This window comes from Emys orbicularis, chromosome 8 (assembly GCF_028017835.1).
Source record: "Emys orbicularis isolate rEmyOrb1 chromosome 8, rEmyOrb1.hap1, whole genome shotgun sequence".
Classification (NCBI taxonomy): Eukaryota; Metazoa; Chordata; order Testudines; family Emydidae; genus Emys; species Emys orbicularis.
Window position 1 is genome coordinate 4,828,039 of NC_088690.1, and position 25,054 is coordinate 4,853,092.

The 25,054-nt window shown below is 48.7% G+C and overlaps 1 protein-coding gene across 1 annotated transcript in view; it reads right to left on the reverse strand.

The window, feature by feature from the left end:
* Nucleotides 1–25,054, reverse strand: part of PIK3R3 (phosphoinositide-3-kinase regulatory subunit 3) — a 317,953-nt gene that overhangs the window by 178,728 nt on the left and 114,171 nt on the right. The window contains exon 4 of the mRNA XM_065410143.1: nt 6,282–6,413. Within this exon, the coding sequence (XP_065266215.1) occupies nt 6,282–6,413 (132 nt within the window). The remainder of the gene's footprint in view (nt 1–6,281; nt 6,414–25,054) is intronic.

Consider the following 25,054-nt stretch of genomic DNA (forward strand, 5'->3'; position numbering starts at 1 on the left):
GCAATAAGACCCCAGGTCTCCTGAGGCCCAGTGCTCTACCCACTAGGCTACACTGCCGCCCCCCTCCCCAGACTCGCGACGTTTGCCCATTGATTTTTAAGGCTTTGCTTGTTAAATCCTCGTACGCAGCTCCACTTGCTCATCCTAATACAGCACTTGAGAGCGTGATGACAGAAGCTGGGAAAGCACTGCGAGGTCATCCCACCCAGGCCAGCCCCGGTCACTACGAGATAGTCCCCCATGGTATCCCCCGTAGGGCTTTGTCCGAGTCTAGTTTTTCCACCTTGGGCAAAGGATCGGGTCGAATTCAAGCTGGCTGGATTGTACAAGATGATAGACAGCCCCAAACAAGGGGGAAGGTGCTCAGAGGGGGGCTGGAAGCACCATTATTAAGCTGTCCGAGCCTGAATCTTTTGTTATAAACTCATGAAATTCCTCTGCTGGGCAAGGCCACCCTAGCAGCTTCTTGGAGATGGCTTAAAGCGCTCTCCAGCCTCACCTGCAGGCAGGCTTCCAGAGCCACGCTGCTCACGGTAAAGGATTCCAGAGCGCTGTCGGTACCCAGCTGATAGGTCCCTTAGAAATACCATCTAGGGATTATCAGTTCTTCTGGGCAGGACCCAGATCTTCCTATCCATTTGGAAAGCAGCCAGTACGTTTTGGATGCAACCACAATAGAAATAATATTCGCCACGCAGACAGCTAGCTAGCTCTGTCTGCTCACGGCAAGGGTTTCCATGCTAAAGGCCCCCTTACAGTAGAGGAGGAGGACTGGACTGAGATTTGGGAGTCCAACGTTCAGTTCTCATCTCTATCCCAGACTCTGCGTGACGTGGGACAAGTCCCGTTGTGTCTCCGTTCCCCACCCGTGAACTGGGGATAACAATTCCCTACCTCACCCTGGTGTGGTGGGGATAAATTCACCCCCGTGTGCAAGGTGCTCAGAGACGCTGGTGGGGGCAGCGAAAGAAGAAATTCTGCTCTTTGGCGTAGTCCCTGCTTTCTCTCTGCTAGAAATCACTTAGAAGGTCTTTGGAGCCCAGCCTGGCTGCTGGATGAACTGAAGATTTCCGCCCGCCTGAACCTTCCCAGTTATAAGCACTTGGCCGGTTGCTTGAATGAAAAATTCCAATAAAACCTAACCTGTAACAATCTAATGCAGGCCAAAAACACTCCCAGAGACCGAAAGGAGCGTCCAACATCCTGAGCGAAAAAGCAGAGCTTTTTCTATGCCCATATAAAGCCAAAAGTTGACTAGATTACAGTAAAACCTTCCCAGGCACCCAAGCCAAAATATTGTAATAATGCTTTCTTCCTGGGCCCGAAGCACAGGGACCCGGCAGCTACTTGGACTTCTGGCATGGCCAGGGCACACCGGCTCTGCGCCGAGAGCCTTTCAGCGTTTGAGACAGCGCCACCTATTCGGGTATCTATGGACGAGGGCTGGGCAGTGGTGTTTGGACACGGTTTACTGCATTTTCCATCTGTATCTGAGCTTCCTTCCAGGACAGATAGGCTAGCGCCTAGCTGCTGCCTTCAGCGCAGGGTGAATTTCTCAGAAGTGCCATTGGTTTTGCCACCGGGCGCCATTATTTAGGAGCCACACGTGTACCTGTACCAGAGGCCAGCGAGCGATTGCTAAGGAGTAAATCCCGCAGTCATCAGCCTTCGCTCAGGAAAAATGGCGCACTGAAATCAGTGTGAATTTTTGCCTGACCGAGTAAAAAGTGAGGGAGGACTTCAGGATTTGGCCAGGGTGGGATTAGAAGTCAGGACCCAAGCCCTGAAGAGCTCTGCTTGCTCAGTCATGTGTCACTCCAGCAGAGGATCAGTCTTATCAGACAAGGTCCTTAGCCAAGAGTCCTGGTTCAGAACACTTCTGAACGTTTGCTCCTGCCCCTACAATGGGATGGACTAGAAAGTCCAGATTCAGATGCTAACCAAGCCTTCTGCTCTGTATTTTCCTGACTCTTCTTTACTTCTAGGGTAGAAGAGAGTTAGTTTCTCCAGTGTGTGTAACTCTCAAGGCGTCTCGGCAAAGGGCTAGATACCGGCGATGCAGGCTCAGCTCACTTGCATCCTTAGACATTAGGACCGGCTTCGGGAGGGCGTGTTGGGGTTATTCCAGGGGTATTTTCAAGGACTGCTGAGGGATCCTAGCTTCTGCCCCGATAACCACCGGAGATGGGCACAAACGGCTGTGGTTTCACGTCTCCGCCCAAGGGCAGCGTTTCGATTCTTTGCTGCTGGGTGGAACTTTGTGGTGTTTGGCTTGGTTGACGGTTGTGCACAATCCAAAGAAGCAGCACTCCGATGCTGGGGGATTGTGAAATGCCTTGGCCCCGGTATGCGGAGAGCTTGTTTGTTATGATTCATGGCATGGGAGAGGATTATTTAGGAATTCTACCACTGCCTGCCGTAGAAGAACCACCAGACTCCTGAATTCCTCTGTGCGCATAGCTCAGCTGGGCTGGTTTCTGCAATGGAGCTGCAGGAGGGGAAAACAGGGTACGGGAGCAAGGGGCCTCCCCTCGCCCATTGTGCTGCTGCACAATTTCAGTCCTGGGTGTTCTCGACTGGCCTGCGGTGTGTGCTCATGTCTCCTCTTCGTGTCTGGGCCGACGGACAATAGCAGCCTGCTACTTCCCCACTGCAGAGAAAGCTCTTCCTTAGTGCGAGTGGGCGAGCCTGTGATTTCCAGTGTTGAAGTCCCTGGGTTCAATCCCCATCCTCCACTAGGGTGGCTGTTTGAGGACTCAGTTGCAGGCCTGGTATACCCGCACTCCCCAGAGCGCAAGGAGTGAGCGAGCTAGCACCCCTGCTGGTGCTGGATATCCCAGAGAGGGCAATGCCCCCCTCTCCATCAGCAACCCCAGAACCAGGAGGGAGCATGTCCTGTCCCTCTGGAAAGCACCGTGCCTACCTGAGACACTCTGGCAGCTGGCACTGCGATTCTCCGCCCTGGAGTTTGTGGCTAGCCCTGTGGAAGGACGGGATTTCCTGAAGTTTGAGGAGCCCAAGCCTTCCTGGGGAATGAACTATCTGATTCTGCAGGTCTGAAAATCTCCCTGCCTCTGAGGGAGCTCAGATTCAGAGCTGAACATCACGGCCTGACCCATGGCACTCTGCTACAAGTGGGGTCATCAGTGGAGGACCCAATTTCCCCCTGTCATCAGCTTTCCTCTTTGCTCTGCAGCTGATGGGGGCGTCTCCTGGGTTCTCAGCTTGACGGCTCGATTGACCCAGGAGACTCAAAAAAACCGCAGCCAATCTAGCCCCATACAGCCAAACAACTGACCTGTCTACTCAGTACCACTGGCCCCCTTGCATTTACCGAATGTGTGTGAAAAGCTGCCGGACAGAGCGCATGGCTCATCGACAGTGACTGCAATTGTTAGTAATGCTAACGTCGTGGCTGTCCATGTGGCTGTTTCGGAGGGAGTTGTGTGTTGGGGACAGGGATGGAGAATGAAGGGCAGGGGAGATACCATATGCGCCTGATTCCTCAAGAAACTTTCAGTTTCCTTTAACCCTTTCTTTTCAATTGAGATTAAAAAGGAAAAAACCAGCTGAAAATCCTACTGGAAGTGTCCCCATGAGGCCTTGGATGGAGCAGGCCAGGCGTGGTTTGTGCCGGTTAGTTTTCGACCAGTCATTTCTGTTATTAGTGACGATCTCTTGCTGCTTTTCAGCGGTAAAGGCACAGGTCTGGAGCTGGTGTCTCTAGACTTTAATGGAGCTACAACAGCTGACACCAGCTGCAGATTGGCCACTCAGTCGCTGCCCTGCAGACTGTACAGTTGGAGGCCCTGATTCTGAAAACACCTTTCTTATGCGAACAGCCTGTCCGCCTGACTTGAATGGGACTAGTCCCGGGAGGGAGGGTTGGCAGCAAGGTGGCCTCCCTTGGGCAACAGATGATGCAACGGGGAAGGGAAACAAGACACAATCACGGCAGTGGTTTGGATTTGGTGCTTGTTCCATCACTGCCCTTTCCTAACTGGCCACGCAGCGTTTGCTCCCTGCCCTGAACTGGAGTGCATTCTGCCTGCCTGCTGGCCCGCCCCAGAGGTGGCTGCATTTCAGCCGTGTGCGAAGTGATCCCCAGGTGTAATTTGTCAAGCTCTGTTGGGATAGCACTCTGGGCTCCTTTGGGATGAAGGGCTAGTGGTGGGCCACAGTCATCCCTGGGGTAACTCCACGGACAGCAGGGGTGGATTTGGCCCATTAGTACCTCTAAATCTCAACGATACCTGTCACTAAGCAGTGAGGCCAATAGCAAGTACCGGGCTTCGAGCCTATTCCCTTTCACAGACTGGCTGCAATAAGGAAGGGCATTCGCTCAGGACTGAAGAATGACTCTAAAGAGAAACCGATGCTTCTTCTGGTGAAGCGATCTCCGTGGCTATTTAATGTTTTACCAGCAGGCCCCTGCCCGTTGCGTCCATCTCCCGATGTCATCCCAGTGATGGACACAGCAGGGACAACGGGCTCCGGGGAGGTGAGTGCTTTTCCTAAAGGCTCTTCCACGTCTGTGGGTCGAGAGGTCGCCGGCGGCGTGACAAATGATGGATGAGGCAGGGAGGGGCGGCGGGGACGTCGCTTTTAATGGCGATCGATTTCTTGACCTTGATCTAACACTTGGGGTGGGGGTTTCCACGTGCTCCAGCCATCCCCGGCAGTTGGATCGTTACGAATAGCTGCTTGAAGAGATTATTATGGACTGGGAGACAGGGACAAAGCCTCATGATGCCTGTTAGGAAGGGAGGACGGGGGAAGCAACGTGTTCTGCTCATTTTGAGATTCAGCTTCTTCGGAGTGTCGGCTAACAGGAAGCCACGGCTCAAGGAAACTGGAGCAGCCAGAGCTCTAAAGCAGTAACTGGGAATGGGAAAACGAATGGGAGTCGGGTGGTCTGGGTTCACTTCCTTGCTTTTGCAGGGTGACACTTAGTTTTCCTGAACTTCCTTTGAAACGGGGATAATACTACTCCCTTTTGGTCACCATTCGTCTGTCTCGTCTCTTTAGTTTGCAACCTCTCCAGGGCAGGGGCGGTCTACCAGGGCTCTCGGTATATGTCCTCTGTGTATGTAGAATGCTTAGCCCAAGGGGGACCTGATCTCAGATGGGGCCTCTAAACTCTACTGCTGAGGATGGATTACATCGGGAGAATTACTGGTACAGAAACCCTTACAATGCAGCCTACCCTACACGGCACTTCATCCCAGATCCTTGTCAGCTACCACACGCTAAGCAAGATTGACTTCAATCAGCTGGGTTTATTAGGCTCTTTAGAGGGAGACCTCTAACGAACTGTGAGATGCCCACAAGGTAGAAGCAAAGGTGATTCAGTGAGGGGCATCTTTCCTGATCCATTATCCCAGTGGGATGGGAGGGGGTGCTGCTGTGTTTGGGAGGAGACGTTAAGCCTTTATCCCAACCTCTTGGGGTCATTAAAATACATCACTGTGTTTTTCTCAAGTGTAGAAAGAGAGAAGGAATCCTATGAAGGAAATTTCCCCTGAAGAGCATTACCTGGAGATGCATTGCTGCCCCTTCTACATGGGTGGAATCTGCTATACATTTCAGGAAACCTCCAGATCCAAGCCCACCCCTAACTTTAAAACAAATAAAAGGAAGTATTCCTTCACACAATGCACAGTCAACCTGTGGAACTCCTTGCCAGAGGATGTTGCGAAGGCCAAGACCATAACAGGGTTCAAAAAAGAACTAGATACATTCATAGAGGATAGGTCCATCAATGGCTATTAGCCAGGATGGGCAGGGCTGGTGTCCCTAGCCTCTGTTTGTCAGAAGCTGGGAATGAGCGACAGAGGATGGATCACTTGATGATTACCTGTTCTGTTCATTCCCTTTGGGGCACCTGGCATTGGCCACTGTCGGAAGACAGGACACTGGGCTAGATGGGCCTTTGGTCTGACCCAGTAGGGTCATTCTTATGTACTTAGCACTTCTGGATCGGGGAGATCCTAAACCAGAGGGACCGATATTAGATGCAGCGGAGGACAGTGGAAATCTCACGGGAACAAGTGATCTCATGAGATTTCCCCCCCGCTTGCCTGAACTCCAGCCTTTCAACCTAAGCTCAGTCTGGATCCAGATGTGGGCCCCACAGGTCACTCCAGACTGAGTTCTATTCAGTAGCACCAGCAACTGATCACGAGACGCAGTGATGGCCCCTTTACTGAGCCTTTCCGTGATGAAGCTTGAAGAATCCCACCACCCATAAAGCAACCAGGCAAAGCAAACGGGGTGATTACCTTGAGCAGTGTAGACTAATTCGCTGTAGATTGCGGGGTGGATCACAGGGCACGGGAGCTCGTGGAGGTACCACTTCAGTGCCTCGGCCAACGTCTGCCCGTCAAACGGGTCCGTGTCTACAGCTGCTGCATCTGGAAGGGGAGCGGAGGAAGAACGTCACTCCCATAGGCCAAAGATACAGACGAGCTGGGGGGAAATGTCTGCCCCAGAGCAAAACCCTTCATGGTCTGGAGGGATCCCGCCCCGAGGCTGAAACTGACCAATCCTCACGGCTGAGATACGCACAGCAATCACTGGAGACAACAATGGTACTCATGGCTGGCCTGGGCTAAAGCATCCTATTATTTTTTGCTACCCCATCCTACTCTGTCCCTGCCAAGCCCTTCTTTGTCTCATCCACCTGTTGGGGGAAATCCTGACCCACTGTCATCATTGGTAAAACTCCCACTGGCTTCAATGAGCCCAGCCTTTCTCCCCTTATGGCTTGTCTGTTTAGACTGAAAGCTCTTTGAGGCCGGGATGCTCTCATACTGTATATCTGTACAGCACCTAGCATAATGGAGCGTGGACCCACAACAATCCTCTGAAGGAGAAGGCCAGTTTTCAATACGCTGTAATTCACGGAAAACAATTCAAAGCAAAACAAAACACCATCAACGAAAGCTGATTCTTCCTCCTCAGAGAGAAGCCCGTAACCTGCCTAAAAGTAAATTAGAAGCAATTAGAAGAGACAAGCACATCACAAACCATGGGACATCCAATTATTTCCCCTGTGTCCTCAAACGTGCCCCTTTGAAAAGCCGAGTAGCTGCTGAATTACCACCAGGGTGTTACACGCTGAAATTGAGTTTTGAATTGAATGGCTCAGAACTTTGGATTGATTTGTGCATTGGGCTTCAACAACAGAGACATCCTCCCAAATCACTTTACAAATGACACATACAGGAATCACTGAAATGCAGCTGCCTCTCGAGTTGGGCACGGCCATGTATACAGGCACAAAGTAACACTGTAAGGAAGTGAATGGAATTTGTCTGGGATGCTGGTGTCAGTGCTGAAATCTCCCATCAAAGCGAGCCTCATGCTGCAGGGGCTGCCGGCTGGGGGAGGGCTCCGTCCAGTCCAGCTGGGGACAGACCCGTTTCATTCTAACACCCGAGCAGGATCAATTGCAGCAACGCTCCGCTGCATCTCCCAACAGGTGCTAGAGCCACTCCTAAAAGAGAGCAGCCCGTCCTGCCGACCTTCGCTCCCTTCGCAGTCTGGAACTCCTTTGCACAGGTCCCTGGATGGCTGCCAAGCCCCCCCTTCCCCCGCGGCTTGGGGCTGGCTTTTGTGTTCAGACCTGGGTCGCCGTGTCATCCAGCTGCTTAGAAACCCACAGTTGCTCGGTCCCCTCTCCAATGCACTGCGTGCCAGAGGCCTGGCTGACGGGGCCATCGTGACAGCTGTTTACATGAGTGCGGGCCAAGGTGACTGGGAAAGATCAGCGGTGATTGTGAGCCTGGGTGGTATTAATAACTCCTGGTAATTATTAGCACCACAGACTGAGGCCTCTGCTAATTTGCTGGGTTAAGTGTCAGCACGGACGCTGCATCCCAGGCACTGGGACGAGCATTTCCGTGTTTTGAGGCCTCTCAAGGAAAACACCCAGCAGATTTTTGGAATGTGCCGTGTTATCAGGGAACATTTACCGCTAGCGTGACTCCGTTCAGCCCCGCAGACTGACACACAGGATGCACTTGGCCCATCCCGGTGAGTCTTTGCACCAACAACTCACTTACACTAAACTCTGATTTCATCTCCGTTGTGTGCTCTTCGGCCAAAAGCCTTGGTTTTGCCGGTGGGGAAACTGAGGCCCAGAGCGGTTAAAATGACTTGACCCAAGTTCACAGGCCAAGAAAGGAAACACGGGAGTCCTGTCTCCAAGTCCTCTGCTCTAACCACTTAAGCACACTCCCTTTGTCCCATCCGCCTACCCTGAGTTATAGCAGATAAGGAGAACTGGAAAGACTTGACCATTCTGGATAAAAGTCACGGTACGTTTCTCACTTCGTGCATGGCGGCGTGAGTAAAGGCAGCTCCTGCTGAAACCCTTTGACGCTGGTGACTCCACTGTGAATGGAGATTCTTCTGAGTGTCCCAGCTGCTGTGGTGTGCTGTGCTCCTAGGGGTATGCAGTGGGTGCAGTGCCCTTGACTTTCCCCCATCATCCTCGACAAAGGCCTTTGCTGTATATTCGCAGGACAGCCATCCACAGATATGTGGCATGATGCTGGTCTATGCCATAGCTATGTTGGTTAGAAGTGAAAAACCTCCACCATCCTAGCTGACAGCCCTGCTGGCCAAATCTCTAGTGTAGGTGCAGTTCTACTGGACAAAGAGCTTTTAAGGGTATAGCTTATTTTGTCTGGGGAAATGGTATAAGCTATAATGACAAGGGAACTCTTTTGCTGGTATAAACTGCGTCTCCACTAAGATGTTCCTGGCAGGGACTGTAACGATTGGGTAGTGCTGAGCACAGCGTTGGTGTTACACTAGTAAAGAATGCCAGTTTTCCCCGGACGTAGCCTTAACTGGCCTCTGCAGCTCTTGGGAGCTACCAGACTCGTGTACAGGCTCAGAGAGGGGCCACTTGTACCTCTGATCCTGCCAAGGCCCCATTGTGCGACAACGACCCGCAATGGGGTGGGGGTGGGGGGGACACAACAATTGTTCATGCAGGAAACTTAACATGCCACAGGACTCATTGCTTGGGTGTCAATTTGTCTGTCTAAAACCTGGCCTGAAAACAGGGCAGTAAATCCACTGGGGAGAGCTTTAACTCCCGCCCGGATAGCCAGACACAATGCAAACTGGGGATGGCTCTTTCAATAGAGAGCTAAATAGTTGCGGTTATCCCCTTACATCAAATGACCCTTGTTTTAAGCATTAGGGCCTGACTCTGGTTCACGTAGCCTGATGCAAATCAGGAGTGACTCTGCTGAGCTCAGTGGAGCTGAGGGGATGTCAAACCAGTGTCAATCGAGCCCTGGGGCTACAGATCACAGAGGTACTGGAACGGGGCGGGGGGAGATCAGGGGGCCACCCCCACACACACTTTTAGGGACCTTCTGCTGCTCCTGGCGGGTCATCTTTCTGGATCCCTCTTCAGAGGCTTTCCAGGGGCAGACACAAAGATTACGGGCAGTTGCGATGAGAGAGGGCTACATTCAGATATGAGCAGGAAAATAAAGAAACGAGCGGAGTTACTACAAAGATCAAGATACCCCAGCCTAACCTGACGTGGAATTATCCATAACCTGGCCCCTAACTAGAGTCAGGAGCTACCCGAGGCCTCTCTTACCCTGTAGCGCTGCGGGAGTCGAACCCACAACTTGGCCTGCTGTTCATTCCCCAAGAGGGGTAACTGAGATCCAGCCCTTCAGGCTGCTTGCCGGCTGGGCCTGGGACTTCAGTTCCATTGCAAACACTAGTCCTCTGTAGCTGGTGTTTTCCTGGCCCTCAGGATGGCAGGCAGCCGACCCAGCCATCTGCGGCACTAATCCTCCAATCTTCACCTCACATAATGGGGAGAGGTGACCCCCACTTTCACTGAGCCTCGACGAAGTTTTGGTCTAGGCTCCAGGTCATGTTTTGGTCAGTGGTGTGAGTGCCCCACTGGCTTCTTCTATACAGGGCCACTGTGAGGCACTTGAAAGAAAACCCTGGTCAGTCCCTTATTTACAGGAGACAAAAGAGGCCTTCACTTCACACTTGGCTTCGTGACCAGATAGAAAACCATGCTGAACAATGCCAGAAGCGAAACCTCTAACCCAGCAATTGGAGACACTACCTCATAGTCAGTGCTGACCACAAGCCTGACCGTGAACCTCGGAGCGACTCCCCTGGGGGAACGGCAGGTTCAAACCCAGTGGCTAGGTCCATGAGAAAACAGACTCGTAACGAAGGCAGCCTGGGGCAGCAACCTGCCTTGGCCAAGTGTGACACAGAGCAAGGCATATGCTGGGTTTGTGCTGCATTCCCAGGAGCAAAAGGCTGGGGCATATCACGGTGATTTTCCCTAGGATTACGATGATTGGAAGAAATGGAAATGTACCAGCTACAAATGCCATGGTAATAACCCTTAGCAGTGCTTCTGTTGCCATCTTAGTGCACAGATCTGCAAGCAGAAACTCTGCATGTGTTATTAATTGGATGCACTGGACAGTGGTAGCTGTTTGGGGCACCACTGGTGTCATGTGACGGGTATTTGCACTTGGACTGGAGCCAGGGTATAAAACCCAGTTTCTCCCCAGGACATCTGTACCCCACTTCTCTGACCCTTCCCAGCTCTTTCTGCTGCTCTTCTAGACAGAATGAGGGGGGATTTGATAGCAGCCTTCAACTACCTGAAGCGGGGTTCCAAAGGGGATGGAGCTCGGCTGTTCTCAGTGGTGGCAGATGACAGAACAAGGAGCAATGGTCTCAAGTTGCAGTGGGGGAGGTCTAGGTTGGATATTAGGAAACACTATTTCACTAGGAGGGTGGTGAAGCACTGGAATGGGTTACCTGGGGAGGTGGTGGAATCTCCATCCTTAGAGGTTTTTAGGGCCCAGCTTGACAAAGCCCTGGCTGGGATGATTTAGCTGATGTTGGTCCTGCTTTGAGCAGGGGGTTGGACTAGATGACCTCCTGAGGTCTCTTCCAACCCTAATCTTCTATGATTCTATGATTTTTCCTTTGGCAATGTATTTTTCTTTTTTATTATCAATTATAATATTGTTACAAGCTGTGAGCAACCTTGTTCTGAGTTGAATTAAAATCACATTGAGATTGATAGGTGTGAATTTGCCCTTTAATTAACGTCACTGTAAGCATATGCCCCCATCTAAAACAAAAGGTATAGGTGAACCCATCCAGGAGCTTTTTTGAGTATTGTTTTGGGGGGAGAGAGAGAGAGAGAGAGAGAGAGAGAGAGAGAGAGAGAGTGTGTGTGTGTGTGAGAGAGAGAGAGAGAGAGAGAGAGAGAGAGAGAGAGAACTGGGAACAGATAAGAACAGAAAGATGGAGAGGCACACGGAGCATTTTTGGGTCTGATGTTGACTAAAAAACTATGGGGGATGTTAGCTCAGAAACTGCTCCTTTTCTTCTTGGGTTCCTTCTATGTTCAGAGATGTAGAGTTTTGTTCCTTCCTTGTAAATAAACAAGACTGTGTCCAAGAAAATCCCAGCCACCATCAGTTTCTATTTCCAGCTGGAACATCCCCAGGGCCCTGAACTCTGACTAGCTGCTCAGGTCAAAAAGGAGCAACAGTATAATATAAAATTTAAAAAGTTGAAACCAAACGTTTTGAATGACCTGAAATGGCACTTCTCCCTGCCCCCAAATTCACTTCCCTTCCCCCCACCCCCCAAATTCACTTCACGGAAAACTTCTGAAATTTGACACTTTGTTCCATGACAAAAAACAAACGTCAAAATGTTGGAACTTCCTGTGAAACGGAAATTCCGGTTCCCGCGCTGCTCTGTTTGGGGGTATGAGAAGCTTGCAAATCAGGGGACTGGATGTTCCATACAAGTGGGGACCCAGGCGCTAAACCCCATCCAAAACCCGAGCCCTGAGCACATCACAACTTGGGGGAACTTTGACTCTGGGCCTTGACCCCAGCTTCCCAACTATCCCCCATTTGTATCATGAAAACTCGGGCGCCGAGCCCCCCTGAAGTTTGAATCTGGACAGCGGAGACGCAGTTAACGGTTCTGTGGGGCTCTGCATTCACCCAGCAACGTGGGAGCAGACCTGGCAGACGCAGTCAAGGAGGACCTCTATGGCTTTTCCGAGCCATTGTGGGCATATTTCTCTGCTTCGGTCTAACGCCATTTGTCATTGTCCGTTTTCACGAGGGGAGACAAGCTCAGCAGAGGTGTTTAAAGACAGAGACTCGACTCTCTGATGAGAGCTCTGAACAAAGGAGCCATTTTTCGCCCACCTTAATAGAGGCTGTCTAGGAGGCCAGAATTTATTGCAAAGCTTGTTAACTCTCAGCTCCTAGTGCGTCCACAAAGGGCAGAGGAGAGAAACCTAATGAGCAAGCAAGAGAGACAAGGAAATTGCTGGTTTTTTTCTCTCTGCCCTTTTTAAGACACTAGCGTGGCATCTTTTTGTGTTGCAGCATGAACGCTTCCCAGGGGGCAGTTAAAGATCAAAATTTAAAATATGCTGCGCTTGTATGGCCCTTTTGAGCTGAGGATCTCCAAACACTGTACAAATAAGCCCTTCCAGGCTCCCGGCAGACAAGGTATTATTATCCCCATCTTACAGATGGGGCCGGGAGAGATCTAACTCCTCAGAGTTCTTCTTCCATAGTAAAGCACCTCTCCGCAGTGTAGCCCAGACGACATGCCATGAGTCATCCAGCACGTAACAACACAGACCTGTGCCAGCCATCCGGCTGATGGCCACACCGGCCACTCCCAGCCCTTCAAAGACTAAGGGTCCACCTCTACTCGAGCCAGAGGTGTAATTTCCATCTCACACAGACGTCGCTTGGATCGAGCTAGCATGCTACAAACAGAAGCGGCGTGACGCGCTACCCGTGCCCGTTTAGATGAAAACATTCTCTGCAGAGCCACTGACTCCTGGTTTCTCTACACTCACTCGCTCTCTTAGGGACGAGCAAGTCCTGTTATATTCCTGTAAAGCCCCTGTATAGTTAAACCCTCTTGTGTGGGGGGATGGGGAGGGCACCTGTAGTGAATAGATCTTTGTCTTACCATGAGACCGGGACTAGGTAGCAATTATGCCTCCCTCGGCTCTGAGCAGCTATTCTGACCAGGTCTCCTGATGCTGGAATAACGGGTGGCAATTATTTATCCAACTCCTCTGGGTAGTCATTTTGTGCACAAGCTCCAATTTTCTCAGTTGAACTCACACTCCCAGTAATTTCTCTACCTCGTCTGAAGCAAGAGTGGCTAGGGTCTCATTTTACCTGTGATTTGACTAGCCAAACCAAAACAGTCCCTTAATATCCCAGCAGCGGCAAATTACGACACAGAGGAGGGCTCGTGTTTGCATAGAGTCACAGATTCCAAGGCCAGCAGGGACCATTGTGATCAGCTAGTCCAAACCCCTGTATAACACAGGCCAGAACACGTCCCAAAATAACTCCTAGAGCAGAGCTTTTAGGGAACCATCCAATCTTCCTTGAAAAATTGTCAGTGGTGCAGAATCCCCCACAACCCTTGGTAAATTGTTCCAGTGGTTAATTCCCCACACTGTTTAAAATTTACGCCTTATTTCTAGTCTGATTTTGTGTAGCTTGAACTTCCAGCCATTGGATCCAGTTATAACTTTCTCTGCTAGAGTGAAGAGCCTGTCATTAAATATTTGTTCCCTGTGCAGGTATTTATAAATTGTGATCAAGTCACTCCTTAGCGTTCTCTTTGTGGAGCTAACTACACCGAGCTCCTTGAGTTATCGCAGTAAGGCAGGATGGTTTTCCAACCCTTTAACCATTCTCATGATCCTTCTCTGACCCCTCTCCAATTTATCAACATCTTTCCTGAATGGTGGACACCAGAACTGGACACAGGATTTCAGCAGCGATTGCACCAAGGCCTAATACAGAGGTAAAATAACCTCTCTGCTGCGATTCCCCTGTTCATGCATCCAAGGATCGCATTAGCCCCTTTGGCCCCAGCGTCACACTGGGAGCTCATGTTCAGCTGATTATCCACCACGACCCCCAAATCTTTTTCAGAGTCACTGCTTCCCAGGGTAGAGTCCCCCAGTCTGTAAGTATGGCCTTGGTTCTTTGTTCCTGGATGTAGCCATTTACATTTAGCCATGTTACAATGCACATTGTTTGCTCGTGCCCAGCTAACAAAGCGATCCAGATCACTTTATCAGTGACGGTTTTATGTTTTCTTCTAGGTCACTGAGAAAAATGTTAAAGAGAGTCGGGCTAAGACCGGATCCCTGCGGGACCCCACTAAAAACACACCCACTCTGTGATGATTCCCAGTTTAGTTACAGTTGGAGACCTATCAGTTAGCCAGTTTTGAATCCATTTAATGTGTGCCGGGTTAATTTTATATCGTTCTAGGTTTTTAATCAAAATGTTGTGCAGTACCAAGTCAAATGCTTTATCGAAGTCCAAGTATATTACATCAACTCCTTTATCAGCCAAACTTATCTCATCAAAGAAATATGAAGTTAGCTTGACAGGATTTACTTTACACAAACCCATGTTAATTGGCATGAATGATATTACCCTCCTTTCATCTTTATTGATCAAGTCCCATTTCGGCTGCTCCATTATCTTGCTCATGGTCAATGTCAGACTGACAGACATAGAATTATCCAGGTCACCCCGTTTATCCCTTTTAAATATTGGCACAGCATTAGCTTTCTCCCAGTCTTCTAGAACCCAGTGTTCCAAGACTTATTGAAAATCAACATCAACGGTCCAGCAAGCTCCTCAGCCAGTTCTTTTAAAACTCTTGAATGCAAGTTATCTGCACCTGCTGATTTAAAAAGGGTCTAACTTTTTAACTGCTGTTTAACATCCTCCAAAGATACTAGTAGAATGGAAAGAGTGTTATATCTTTACTCTATCTGTCTTTGATCCCTCCCGCATAGCATTGTTGGACAGAAATGGTAATGTACAGGTAGATGTGTGTGAGCCACTGCTCCAGTGCTTGTGATAACGTCGCCCCCTGGTTGCTGGAGGCCTGAAGGGAGGATAAAAGTCTTAATATTGCTGCCAGCTAGAGGAGATTACCCTTAAATTCAAGTGGGAGAGCCCTGAGTTTATGGAATAGAAGATTAGAGCTGAGCAAATAATTGATTTTTTGGTTTGGTGGTTGAATGGAAAAATCCGAAAATAATTTTGTTTCGAACTAAAACTGATTTTTTCCCCATTTTTTTCTTGCTGACACAACCTCCCCTCACTCCCAAGAAATTCACTTGGGTTGATTTGAAATGCCATTTTCTAGCCAAAATGCCAGTTTGAAACACAATTTCATTTTGAAACGAATCGCTCCGAAAATGTCGAAACGAACCATTTCAGCATTTTTGAAACCCCAAAGATCGGCCCTTTGAGGGTGGAATCCCGCAGCCCGGAAACCCCCTCATGAGGCGCTTCTCAAAGCCCAGCTGGGATACGAAGGGGATAAAAGCCACCGGTTCATTGCCCTTCTGCGGGCTCCGAAGCTCCAGCCTCCACCAGGCCTCCCACGAGCTGTGCACGGAGCGTATCCCAGAACCTTTTCCCACCAAGGCTTCACATGTGGAGCTGGTGCAGCTCACATGTCTTCCCGCTGGATCCCACATGCTTCCCGCGTGACTTGCACTGCCACGTGTGGGGGAGGAGGCGGTTTAAAGGACAGCTGTCTGTACGCACTTTAGCTGAAGTTGATGGTTAGCATTTTAGCTCCTTACAAGCACACTGTCCTCAGACACCTCCCAGTCTCAACGCGTCTGTCTTCGCAGCCCCACTATGAGGCAGGGAAGAGCTGTTATCACCATTCTACAGTGGGGAAACTGAGGCACAGAGTGGCTAAGTGTCTTGCCCAAGGTCACCTGGGGAGTGTGTAGCAGAGTCATAAGAAGAACATAAGAACATAAGAAAGGCCGTACTGGGTCAGACCAAAGGTCCATCTAGCCCAGTATCTGTCTACCGACAGTGGCCAATGCCAGGTGCCCCAGAGGGAGTGAACCTGACAGGCAATGATCAAGTGATCTCTCTCCTGCCATCCATCTCCATCCTCTGACAAACAGAGGCTAGGGACACCATTCTTACCCATCCTGGCTAATAGCCATTTATGGACTTAGCCACCATGAATTTATCCAGTCCCCTTTTAAACATTGTTATAGTCCTAGCCTTCACAACCTCCTCAGGTAAGGAGTTCCACAAGTTGACTGTGCGCTGCGTGAAGAAGAACTTCCTTTTATTTGTTTTAAACCTGCTGCCTATTAATTTCATTTGGTGACCCCTAGTTCTTGTATTATGGGAATAAGTAAATAACTTTTCCTTATCCACTTTCTCAACATCACTCATGATTTTATATACCTCTATCATGTCCCCCCTTAGTCTTCTCTTTTCCAAACTGAAGAGTCCTAGCCTCTTTAATCTTTCCTCATATGGGACCCTCTCTAAACCCTTAATCATTTTAGTTGCTCTTTTCTGAACCTTTTCTAGTGCTAGAATATCTTTTTTGAGGTGAGGAGACCACATCTGTACACAGTATTCGAGATGTGGGCGTACCATGGATTTATATAAGGGCAATAATATATTCTCAGTCTTATTCTCTATCCCCTTTTTAATGATTCCTAACATCCTGTTTGCTTTTTTGACCGCCTCTGCACACTGCGTGGACATCTTTAGAGAACTATCCACGATGACGCCAAGATCTTTTTCCTGACTCGTTGTAGCTAAATTAGCCCCCATCATGTTGTATGTATAGTTGGGGTTATTTTTTCCATTGTGCATTACTTTACATTTATCCACATTAAATTTCATTTGCCATTTTGCTGCCCAATCACTTAGTTTTGTGAGATCTTTTTGAAGTTCTTCACAATCTGCTTTGGTCTTAACTATCTTGAGTAGTTTAGTATCATCTGCAAACTTTGCCACCTCACTGTTTACCCCTTTCTCCAGATCATTTATGAATAAATTGAATAGGATTGGTCCTAGGACTGACCCTTGGGGAACACCACTAGTTACCCCTCTCCATTCTGAGAATTTACCATTAATTCCTACCCTTTGTTCCCTGTCCTTTAACCAGTTCTCAATCCATGAAAGGACCTTCCCTTTTATCCCATGACAGCTTAATTTACGTAAGAGCCTTTGGTGAGGGACCTTGTCAAAGGCTTTCTGGAAATCTAAGTACACTATGTCCACCGGATCCCCCTTGTCCACATGTTTGTTGACCCCTTCAAAGAACTCTAATAGATTAGTAAGACACGATTTCCCTTTACAGAAACCATGTTGACTATTGCTCAAGAGTTTATGTTTTTCTATGTGTCTGAGAATTTTGTTCTTTACTATTGTTTCAACTAATTTGCCCGGTACCGACGTTAGACTTACCGGTCTGTAATTGCCGGGATCACCCCTAGAGCCCTTTTTAAATATTGGCGTTACATTAGCTAACTTCCAGTCATTGGGTACCGAAGCCGATTTAAAGGACAGGTTACAAACCTTAGTTAATAGTTCCGCAACTTCACATTTGAGTTCTTTCAGAACTCTTGGGTGAATGCCATCTGGTCCCGGTGACTTGTTAATGTTGAGTTTATCAATTAATTCCAAAAACTCCTCTAGTGATACTTCAATCTGTGACAGTTCCTCAGATTTGTCACCTACAAAAGCCAGCTCTGGTTTGGGAATCTCCCTAACATCCTCAGCCGTGAAGACTGAAGCAAAGAATCCATTTAGTTTCTCCGCAATGACTTTATCATCTTTAAGCGCTCCTTTTGTATTTTCATCGTCAAGGGGCCCCACTGGTTATTTAGCAGGCTTCCTGCTTCTGATGTACTTAAAAAACATTTTGTTATTACCTTTGGAGTTTTTGGCTAGCCGTTCTTCAAACTCCTCTTTGGCTTTTCTTATTACACTCTTGCACTTAAGTTGGCAGTGTTTGTGCTCCTTTCTATTTGCCTCACTAGGATTTGACTTCCACTTTTTAAAGGAAGTCTTTTTATCTCTCACTGCTTCTTTTACATGGTTGTTAAGCCACGGTGGCTCTTTTTTAGTTCTTTTACTGTTTTTCTTAATTTGGGGTATACATTGAAGTTGAGCCTCTATTATGGTGTCTTTAAAAAGGGCCCACGCAACTTGCAGGGATTTCACTTTAGTCACTGTACCTTTTAACTTTTGTCTAACTAACCCCCTCATTTTTGTATAGTTCCCCCTTTTGAAACTAAAGGCCACAGTGTTGGGCAGTTGAGGTGTTCTTCCCACCACAGGGATGTTGAATGCTATTGTATTATGGTCACTATTTCCAAGCGGTCCTGCTATAGTTACCTCTTGGACCAGCTCCTGCGCTCCACTCAGGATTAAATCTAGAGTCGCCTCTCCCCTTGTGGGTTCCCGTACCAGCTGCTCCATGAAGCAGTCATTTAAAGTATCGAGAAATTTTATCTCTGCATTTCGTCCTGAAGTGAAATGTTCCCAGTCAATATGGGGATAATTGAAATCCCCCACTATTATTGGGTTCTTAATTTTGATAGCCTCTCTAATTTCCCTTAGCATTTCATCATCACTATTACTGTCCTGGTCAGGTGGTCGATAATAGATCCCTAATGTTATATTTTTACTAGAGCATGAAATTTCTATCCATAGAGACTCTATGGAACCTGTGGATTCGCTTAAGATTTTTACTTCATTTGAATCTACACTTTCTTTAACATATAGTGCCACTCCTCCCCCTGGACGGCCTGTTCTGTCCTTCCGATATATTTTGTACCCTGGAATGATTGTGTCCCATTGATTGCTCTCAGTCCACCAGGTTTCCGTGATGCCTATTATATCTATATCCTCCTTTATCATAAGGCACTCTAGTTCACCCATCTTATTATTTAGACTTCTGGCATTTGTGTACAAGCACTTTAAAAACTTGTCCCTGTTTATTAGCCTGCCTTTTTCTGATGTGCCAGATTCTTTTTTATGTGACTGTTTATCATCTGATCCGGCCCTTACATTATACTTTTCAGTCCTCTGCTCCTGACTATAACCTGGAGATTCTCTATCATCAGACTCTCCCCTAAGAGAAGTCTGTGTCCGATCCACACGCTCCTCTGCAGCAGTCGGCTTTCCCCCATCTCCTAGTTTAAAAACTGCTCTACAACCTTTTTAATGTTTAGTGCCAGCAGTCTGGTTCCACTTTGGTTTAGGTGGAGCCCATCTCTCCTGTATAGGCTCCTCCCATCCCAGAAGTTTCCCCAGTTCCTAATGAACGTGAACCCCTCCTCTCTACACCATCGTCTCATCCACGCATTGAGACTCTGAAGCTCTGCCTGCCTACCTGGCCCTGCGCGTGGAACTGGGAGCATTTCTGAGAATGCCACCATAGAGTCAGGAATGACCCCTCCCCCGCACGATTTCCGGAGTCCCAGTCTAGTGTCGCAGCCTGCTGTGATCTGTACAACACTCACAGTCCCGGTACGCCCACCCTCGTGGCATAATGGGGCATTGCAGCAGCTCTGCCTCAGTTTCCCCTTTGGCCATCTTTGACCTATTACTGCCATAGTGGTAGCTTGACCCCCCCCTGCCCCCATCAAGTCTCCTTAAAGCGTTTAACCCTTCCCGGGGTAACAGAGTCCTTTAGATGAAGTGGGTATTCACCCACGAAAGTTTATGCTCCAATACTTCTGTTAGTCTATAAGGTGCCACAGGACTCTTTGTCACTTTAGATGTAACTGTACTTCAGCAAAACAAAATGCAGAACCAAATGATTCCTCGACCCAGCTGAGCTCCTGGTCCTCGGTCGGCCCTCCCCTCTCTAGCCAGCTCTCCTGGCTGAGGTCTGTCTCCCCTGGTCTCTCAGGAGCTCCTGCAGGAGATTTCCTGCTCTCTGCCACCCCTACTGCTCTCCTCTCTTTCTTTAGGTCTTATAGCCTGTCCAGGGGTTAACTGAACAGGGCTGACTGGCCAAAAACCTCTTGTCCCTGGAACGCAGTCCTTTAGCTCTAAGCCCTTCCAGACGGCTGTGAGCAAGGGGACTGTGACTCTCTCCCTAGAGAGAGGGCAGCTGTGCGATTGATTTGGTGCAACATCTATCATGGATCTGAGGAGGAGAACTCTGTGGGGTCAGGCACCAGTCCCCACCGTCCACCAGCTCTCTCTCTGCTTATTCTCCCACCGAAGTGGGGCGTTTTCCCAGGCAAACAGGTCACGTTTGGTAATCGAGGCCCACTGGTCCATAGCTTACAAAGAGCGACTAAAGGGGTTTCATAACTGGTTCGTCGATTGTTAAGGAGTCCGGCAGGCCCATTGTTATGCGTTATAAGCATCGATAGCAGCTGCCGCTGAGCAGCTTACATACTACTCCCATCTGAAACATGCTGATAACGACAAGTCAGCCTTGATTAACTCTTTATAAGCCATTAATAAATGGAACCTGACCGTGAAGCGGGACCGTTAATAAAATGCTAGCGAGTCTGAGCGTAACCGGCCCTGACTTTCCGCTCTTCCCCCCCCCCCATCTTTTTGGAAAAGGAGCCCTTTATTTTTATTAGAAATTCCCGGTTGGATCTTCTTCCGTTATTTCTAAAATATACAGAACGTGGATTTACGCCTCGATTCAGCCGTGCATTTAAGCCCTTGCTTTGTCAAGCACATGCTTAAAACAACTTCAGTGGGATTTCAGAACCTGCGTCAAGATAAGCAGGTGCTTATGTGCTTTGCTGAATTGGGGGCTGAGCATTAGTGAAAGGGGAGTATGCAGCGTTGAAGCTTTCTCTCCCTGGAACAGGGGCAGCGTAAGCTTCCCTACCCGGAACTGCCTCTTCCTGAAACTGGTGCAAACTAAGGCAGCCCTGGGATGCCGCGGCATTGTCCCAACCACGGAGGGGCGTGTTGAGCTGCGCTGTGTGGCCACCTGTCCATGCTGAAATGGAGCGAGACCACCCACTCGATTCACACAGGCCACCCAGTCGCTGGTAGACAGTCAGGCTTTTCATTCGCTCCTAGGACCCCTCGACGCCCGCCCGTTCCCACGAGGGAAATCGGGGGCGACGGGTTTCAGTAGCTCTTGCTGAGACTGGACACTGCAGTCTGGAGAGCTGGGTCGCCGGCCAGACGGACTGCAGGGAAAGTCTCCTCCAGCCAGGCTGGGATCGAATTCCCAGCTCTCGCTTTCAGCTGGAAGGGCATTGCAAACGCTGGACAAAGGGGCAGCCAGACAATAGCCGCATTTATACCATGCTGGCATGCAGCCCTCGCAGCACCGTTCAGCCGGCAGCGGTGGGCTGAGTCGGCCGTGCCCAGGGCTGGATCCCACCAGCGTAGGAATGGGCGGGGCAGATTTTCAGCTGAACCCCAATTCGCACTGGGACTTGGAACCAAACCAGGGGAAATCTGGCAAGATCAGCTCCCTCTTCAGGGGAGGTCAGGCTGCCACTGTCCTGTTCCAACAGGGGTCTTCTGAGGTGAGTGGCAGTGTGGTCCTGTCCCTGCTCACCATGGGGCACTGGTAAAAGGACCCTCATTGCCTGGCTGGCAGTCACATCTGCTGGAAAAGCAGATCCCAGGAGCTCACATCCTTCGGGGGTCCCTTTCCCACAGGGCAGTGCTGGGGAGTGGAGTTCCCCAAGTGAGGGGGGGGTCTAACTTCCAATTCCCCACCACCACCAAAGCAGAAATGGGCTTTTCCCTAGAGCTGCTTGTGAAATGGAGGTGGGGCATGGGGAGGTTTCCCCACATGGAAAATTTCAACAAATTAAAAAAAAAAAATTCCTCGAAATTGCCAGTAGAAAATTTTGACTTTTGGTTGAAAACACAATTTTTTTTTAACATCCTCCCCCAAATTCTGCATTTATTATTTTTCCAACTAAAAATCACATGGTTGAGGAAAGCAGACGCCTTCCTTGAACGTTTTCGTTTAGCTAAAAGCCCAATTGTCCATCGGAAAATAAAAGCTCTGATGGAAAATTTCCCACCAGCCTTGATTTTCCCAGGGATCTGGATCCACTTAGATCTGAAACTCAGAAAACAGCTCTAGTTCGGAACACCCTGAGGGCTTTAAATCTGGAGTGCCAGTTTGGGCCGTCTCTCACAGTTATATGCTCTGACGTGTTGGGACAGACTAGATCATCTCTCGGCACTCATTATAGAGTGTAATTTCATTGTTCACATAGATATTGACAAAAAGGTGGCAGTTCCTTTTCTGTAGGTCCCACCTCGAAATTTGTAACAATTCTGCCTGCTGAGTTCATGGAGGCGCACGCACTGTGCATTCTTCATGGAGACTCGAATCCTGTTCCTCTCTCTGCCACAGACTCTGCGTGTGACCTTGGGAAAGTCACGTCACTGCTCTGTGCCTCAGTTTCCCCTCCCGCCCTGTGTCTGTCTTGCCTATTTAGAATGTAAGCTCTTTGGGCCAGTGACTTTCCCTTCTCTGGGTCCATATAGCTCCTAGCACAATGGGGGCCCTCATCTCAGCTGGGACCTTTAGGTTCTAGTATAATACTCAGACTCATAGACTTTAAGGTCAGAAGGGACCATTATGATCATCTAGTCTGACCTCCTGCACAACGCAGGGCACAGAATCTCACCCACCCACTCCTGTAACAAACCCCTAACCTATGTTTGAGTTACTGAAGTCCTCAAATCGTGGTTTAAAGACCTCAAGGTACGGAGAATCCTCCAGCAAGTGACCCGTGCCCCACTCTGCAGAGGAAGGCGAAAAACCTCCAGGCCCTCTGCCAATCTGCCCTGGAGGAAAATTCCTTCCTGACCCCAAATATGGCGATTAGCTAAACCCTGAGCATGTGGGCAAGACTCACCAGCCAGCACCCAGGAAAGAATTCTCTGTAGTAACTCAGATCCCACCCCATCTAACATCCCATCACAGACCATTGGGCATATTTACTGCTAATAGTCAAAGATCAATTAATTGCCAAAATTAGGCTATCACATATACCATCCCCTCCATAAACTTATCAAGCTTAGTCTTGAAGCCAGATAGGTCTTTTGCCCCCACTGCTCCCCTTGGAAGGCTGTTCCAGAACTTCACTCTTCTGATGGTTAGAAACCTTCATCTAATTTCAAGTCTAAACTTCCTGATGGCCAGTTTATATCCATTTGTTCTTGTGTCCACATTGGTACTAAGCTTAAATAATTCCTCTCCCTCCCTGGTATTTATCCCTCTGATATATTTATAGAGAGCAATCATATCTCCCCTCAGCCTTCTTTTGGTTAGGCTAAACGAGCCAAGCTCTTTGAGTCTCCTTTCATAAGACAGGTTTTCCATTCCTCGGATCATCCTAGTAGCCCTTCTCTGCACCTGTTCCAGTTTGAATTCATCCTTCTTAAACATGGGAGACCAGAACTGCACACAGTATTCCAGATGGGGTCTCACCAGTGCCTTGTATAACGGTACTAACACCTCCTTATCTTTACTGGAAATACCTCCCCCGATACATCCCAAGACCGCATTAGCTTTTTTAACAGCCATATCACATTGGTGGCTCATAGTCATCCTGTGATCAACCAATACTTCGAGGTCCTTCTCCTCCTCTGTTACTTCCAACTGATGTGTCCCCAGTTTATAACCAAAATTCTTGTTATTAATCCCTAAATGCATGACCTTGCACTTTTCACTATTAAATTTCATCCTATTACTATTACTCCAGTTTACAAGGTCATCCAGATCTTCCGGTATGATATCCCGGTCCTTCTCTGTATTAGCAATACCTCCCAGCTTTGTGTCATCTGCAAACTTTATTAGCACATTCCCACTTTTTGTGTGAAAAAAGGCCAGTAATAAAAAGATTAAATAAGATTGGTCCCAAAACTGATCCCTGAGGAACTCCACTAGTAACCTCCCTCCAGCCTGACAGTTCACCTTTCAGTATGACCCGTTGTAGTCTCCCCTTTAACCAGTTCCTTATCCACCTTTCAATTTTCATATTGATCCCCATCTTTTCCAATTTAGCTAATAATTCCCCATGTGGAACCATATCAAATGCCTTACTGAAATCGAGGTAAATTAGATCCACTGCGTTTCCTTTGTCTAAAAAATCTGTTACCTTCTCAAAGAAGGAGATCAGGTTGGTTTGGTACGATCTACCTTTTGTAAAACCATGTTGTATTTTGTCCCAATTACCATTGACCTCAATGTCCTTAACTACTTTCTCCTTCAAATTTTTTTCCAAGACCTTGCATACTACAGAGGTCAAACTAACAGGCCTATAGTTACTCGGATCACTTTTTCCCCCTTTCTTAAAAATAGAAACTATGTTAGCAATTCTCCAGTCGTACGGTACAACCCTTGAGTTTACTGATTCATTAAAAATACTTGCTAATGGGCTTGCAATTTCATGTGCCAGTTCCTTTAATATTCTTGGATGAAGATTATCTAGGCCCCCTCGATTTAGTCCCATTAAGCTGTTCGAGTTTCAAAAGGCTCAGTTCAGAGACCGGGTGAAAGTTTGGGGCGTCCCCATCGTGCCAGTACATTTTTCAAACACAAGGGCTCTACGGCAGCAGCGAGAGCTTGTGGCCAGATGGGCAGAAGGAGCTAGAATGACATGTGTTTTCACTTACGTGACGGCAGTGACTATCCGTCAGCGCTGAGCCTTTTGCTCAGAAATGATCATTGAAATACCTTGCATGTTAGGAGCGTGACTTGGCCTGATTCCTCTGGCTGCATTGGCGAGTAACTGCCACACATCACAGCGGAGCTCTCGTTAAAAGGACGCCGTCGAGTCAGTTGTATCCAGGTCGGGGGAAGCTCGTAGGCAAGTTCTGTCCCCCCGAAGGATGGATCAGCCGTCTCTAATGCCCAAAGCCGTAACTGCTGGCCCAGAGGAGATGGAAGGGATCTTTGCTGTCACCCCCATGTCCTGGCCAAATCCCAAACTGAGGAATGACATTTGGCTTCCCCCAGTTGCCCCTTCTCTTTCACATGGAGACTGTCGTTTTCTTTGCCACTTCCTGTCCTAAACCTGCTGCTTTGTGTTATTAAAGTGGCAGCTACGTTCTACTCTACAGGCAGCTGCTTTTCGGTGGGGAACACAGCGGTCCCTGGGGGAAGGAAAAGCACCAGAGAAAAGTGAAAGATTGGCCCA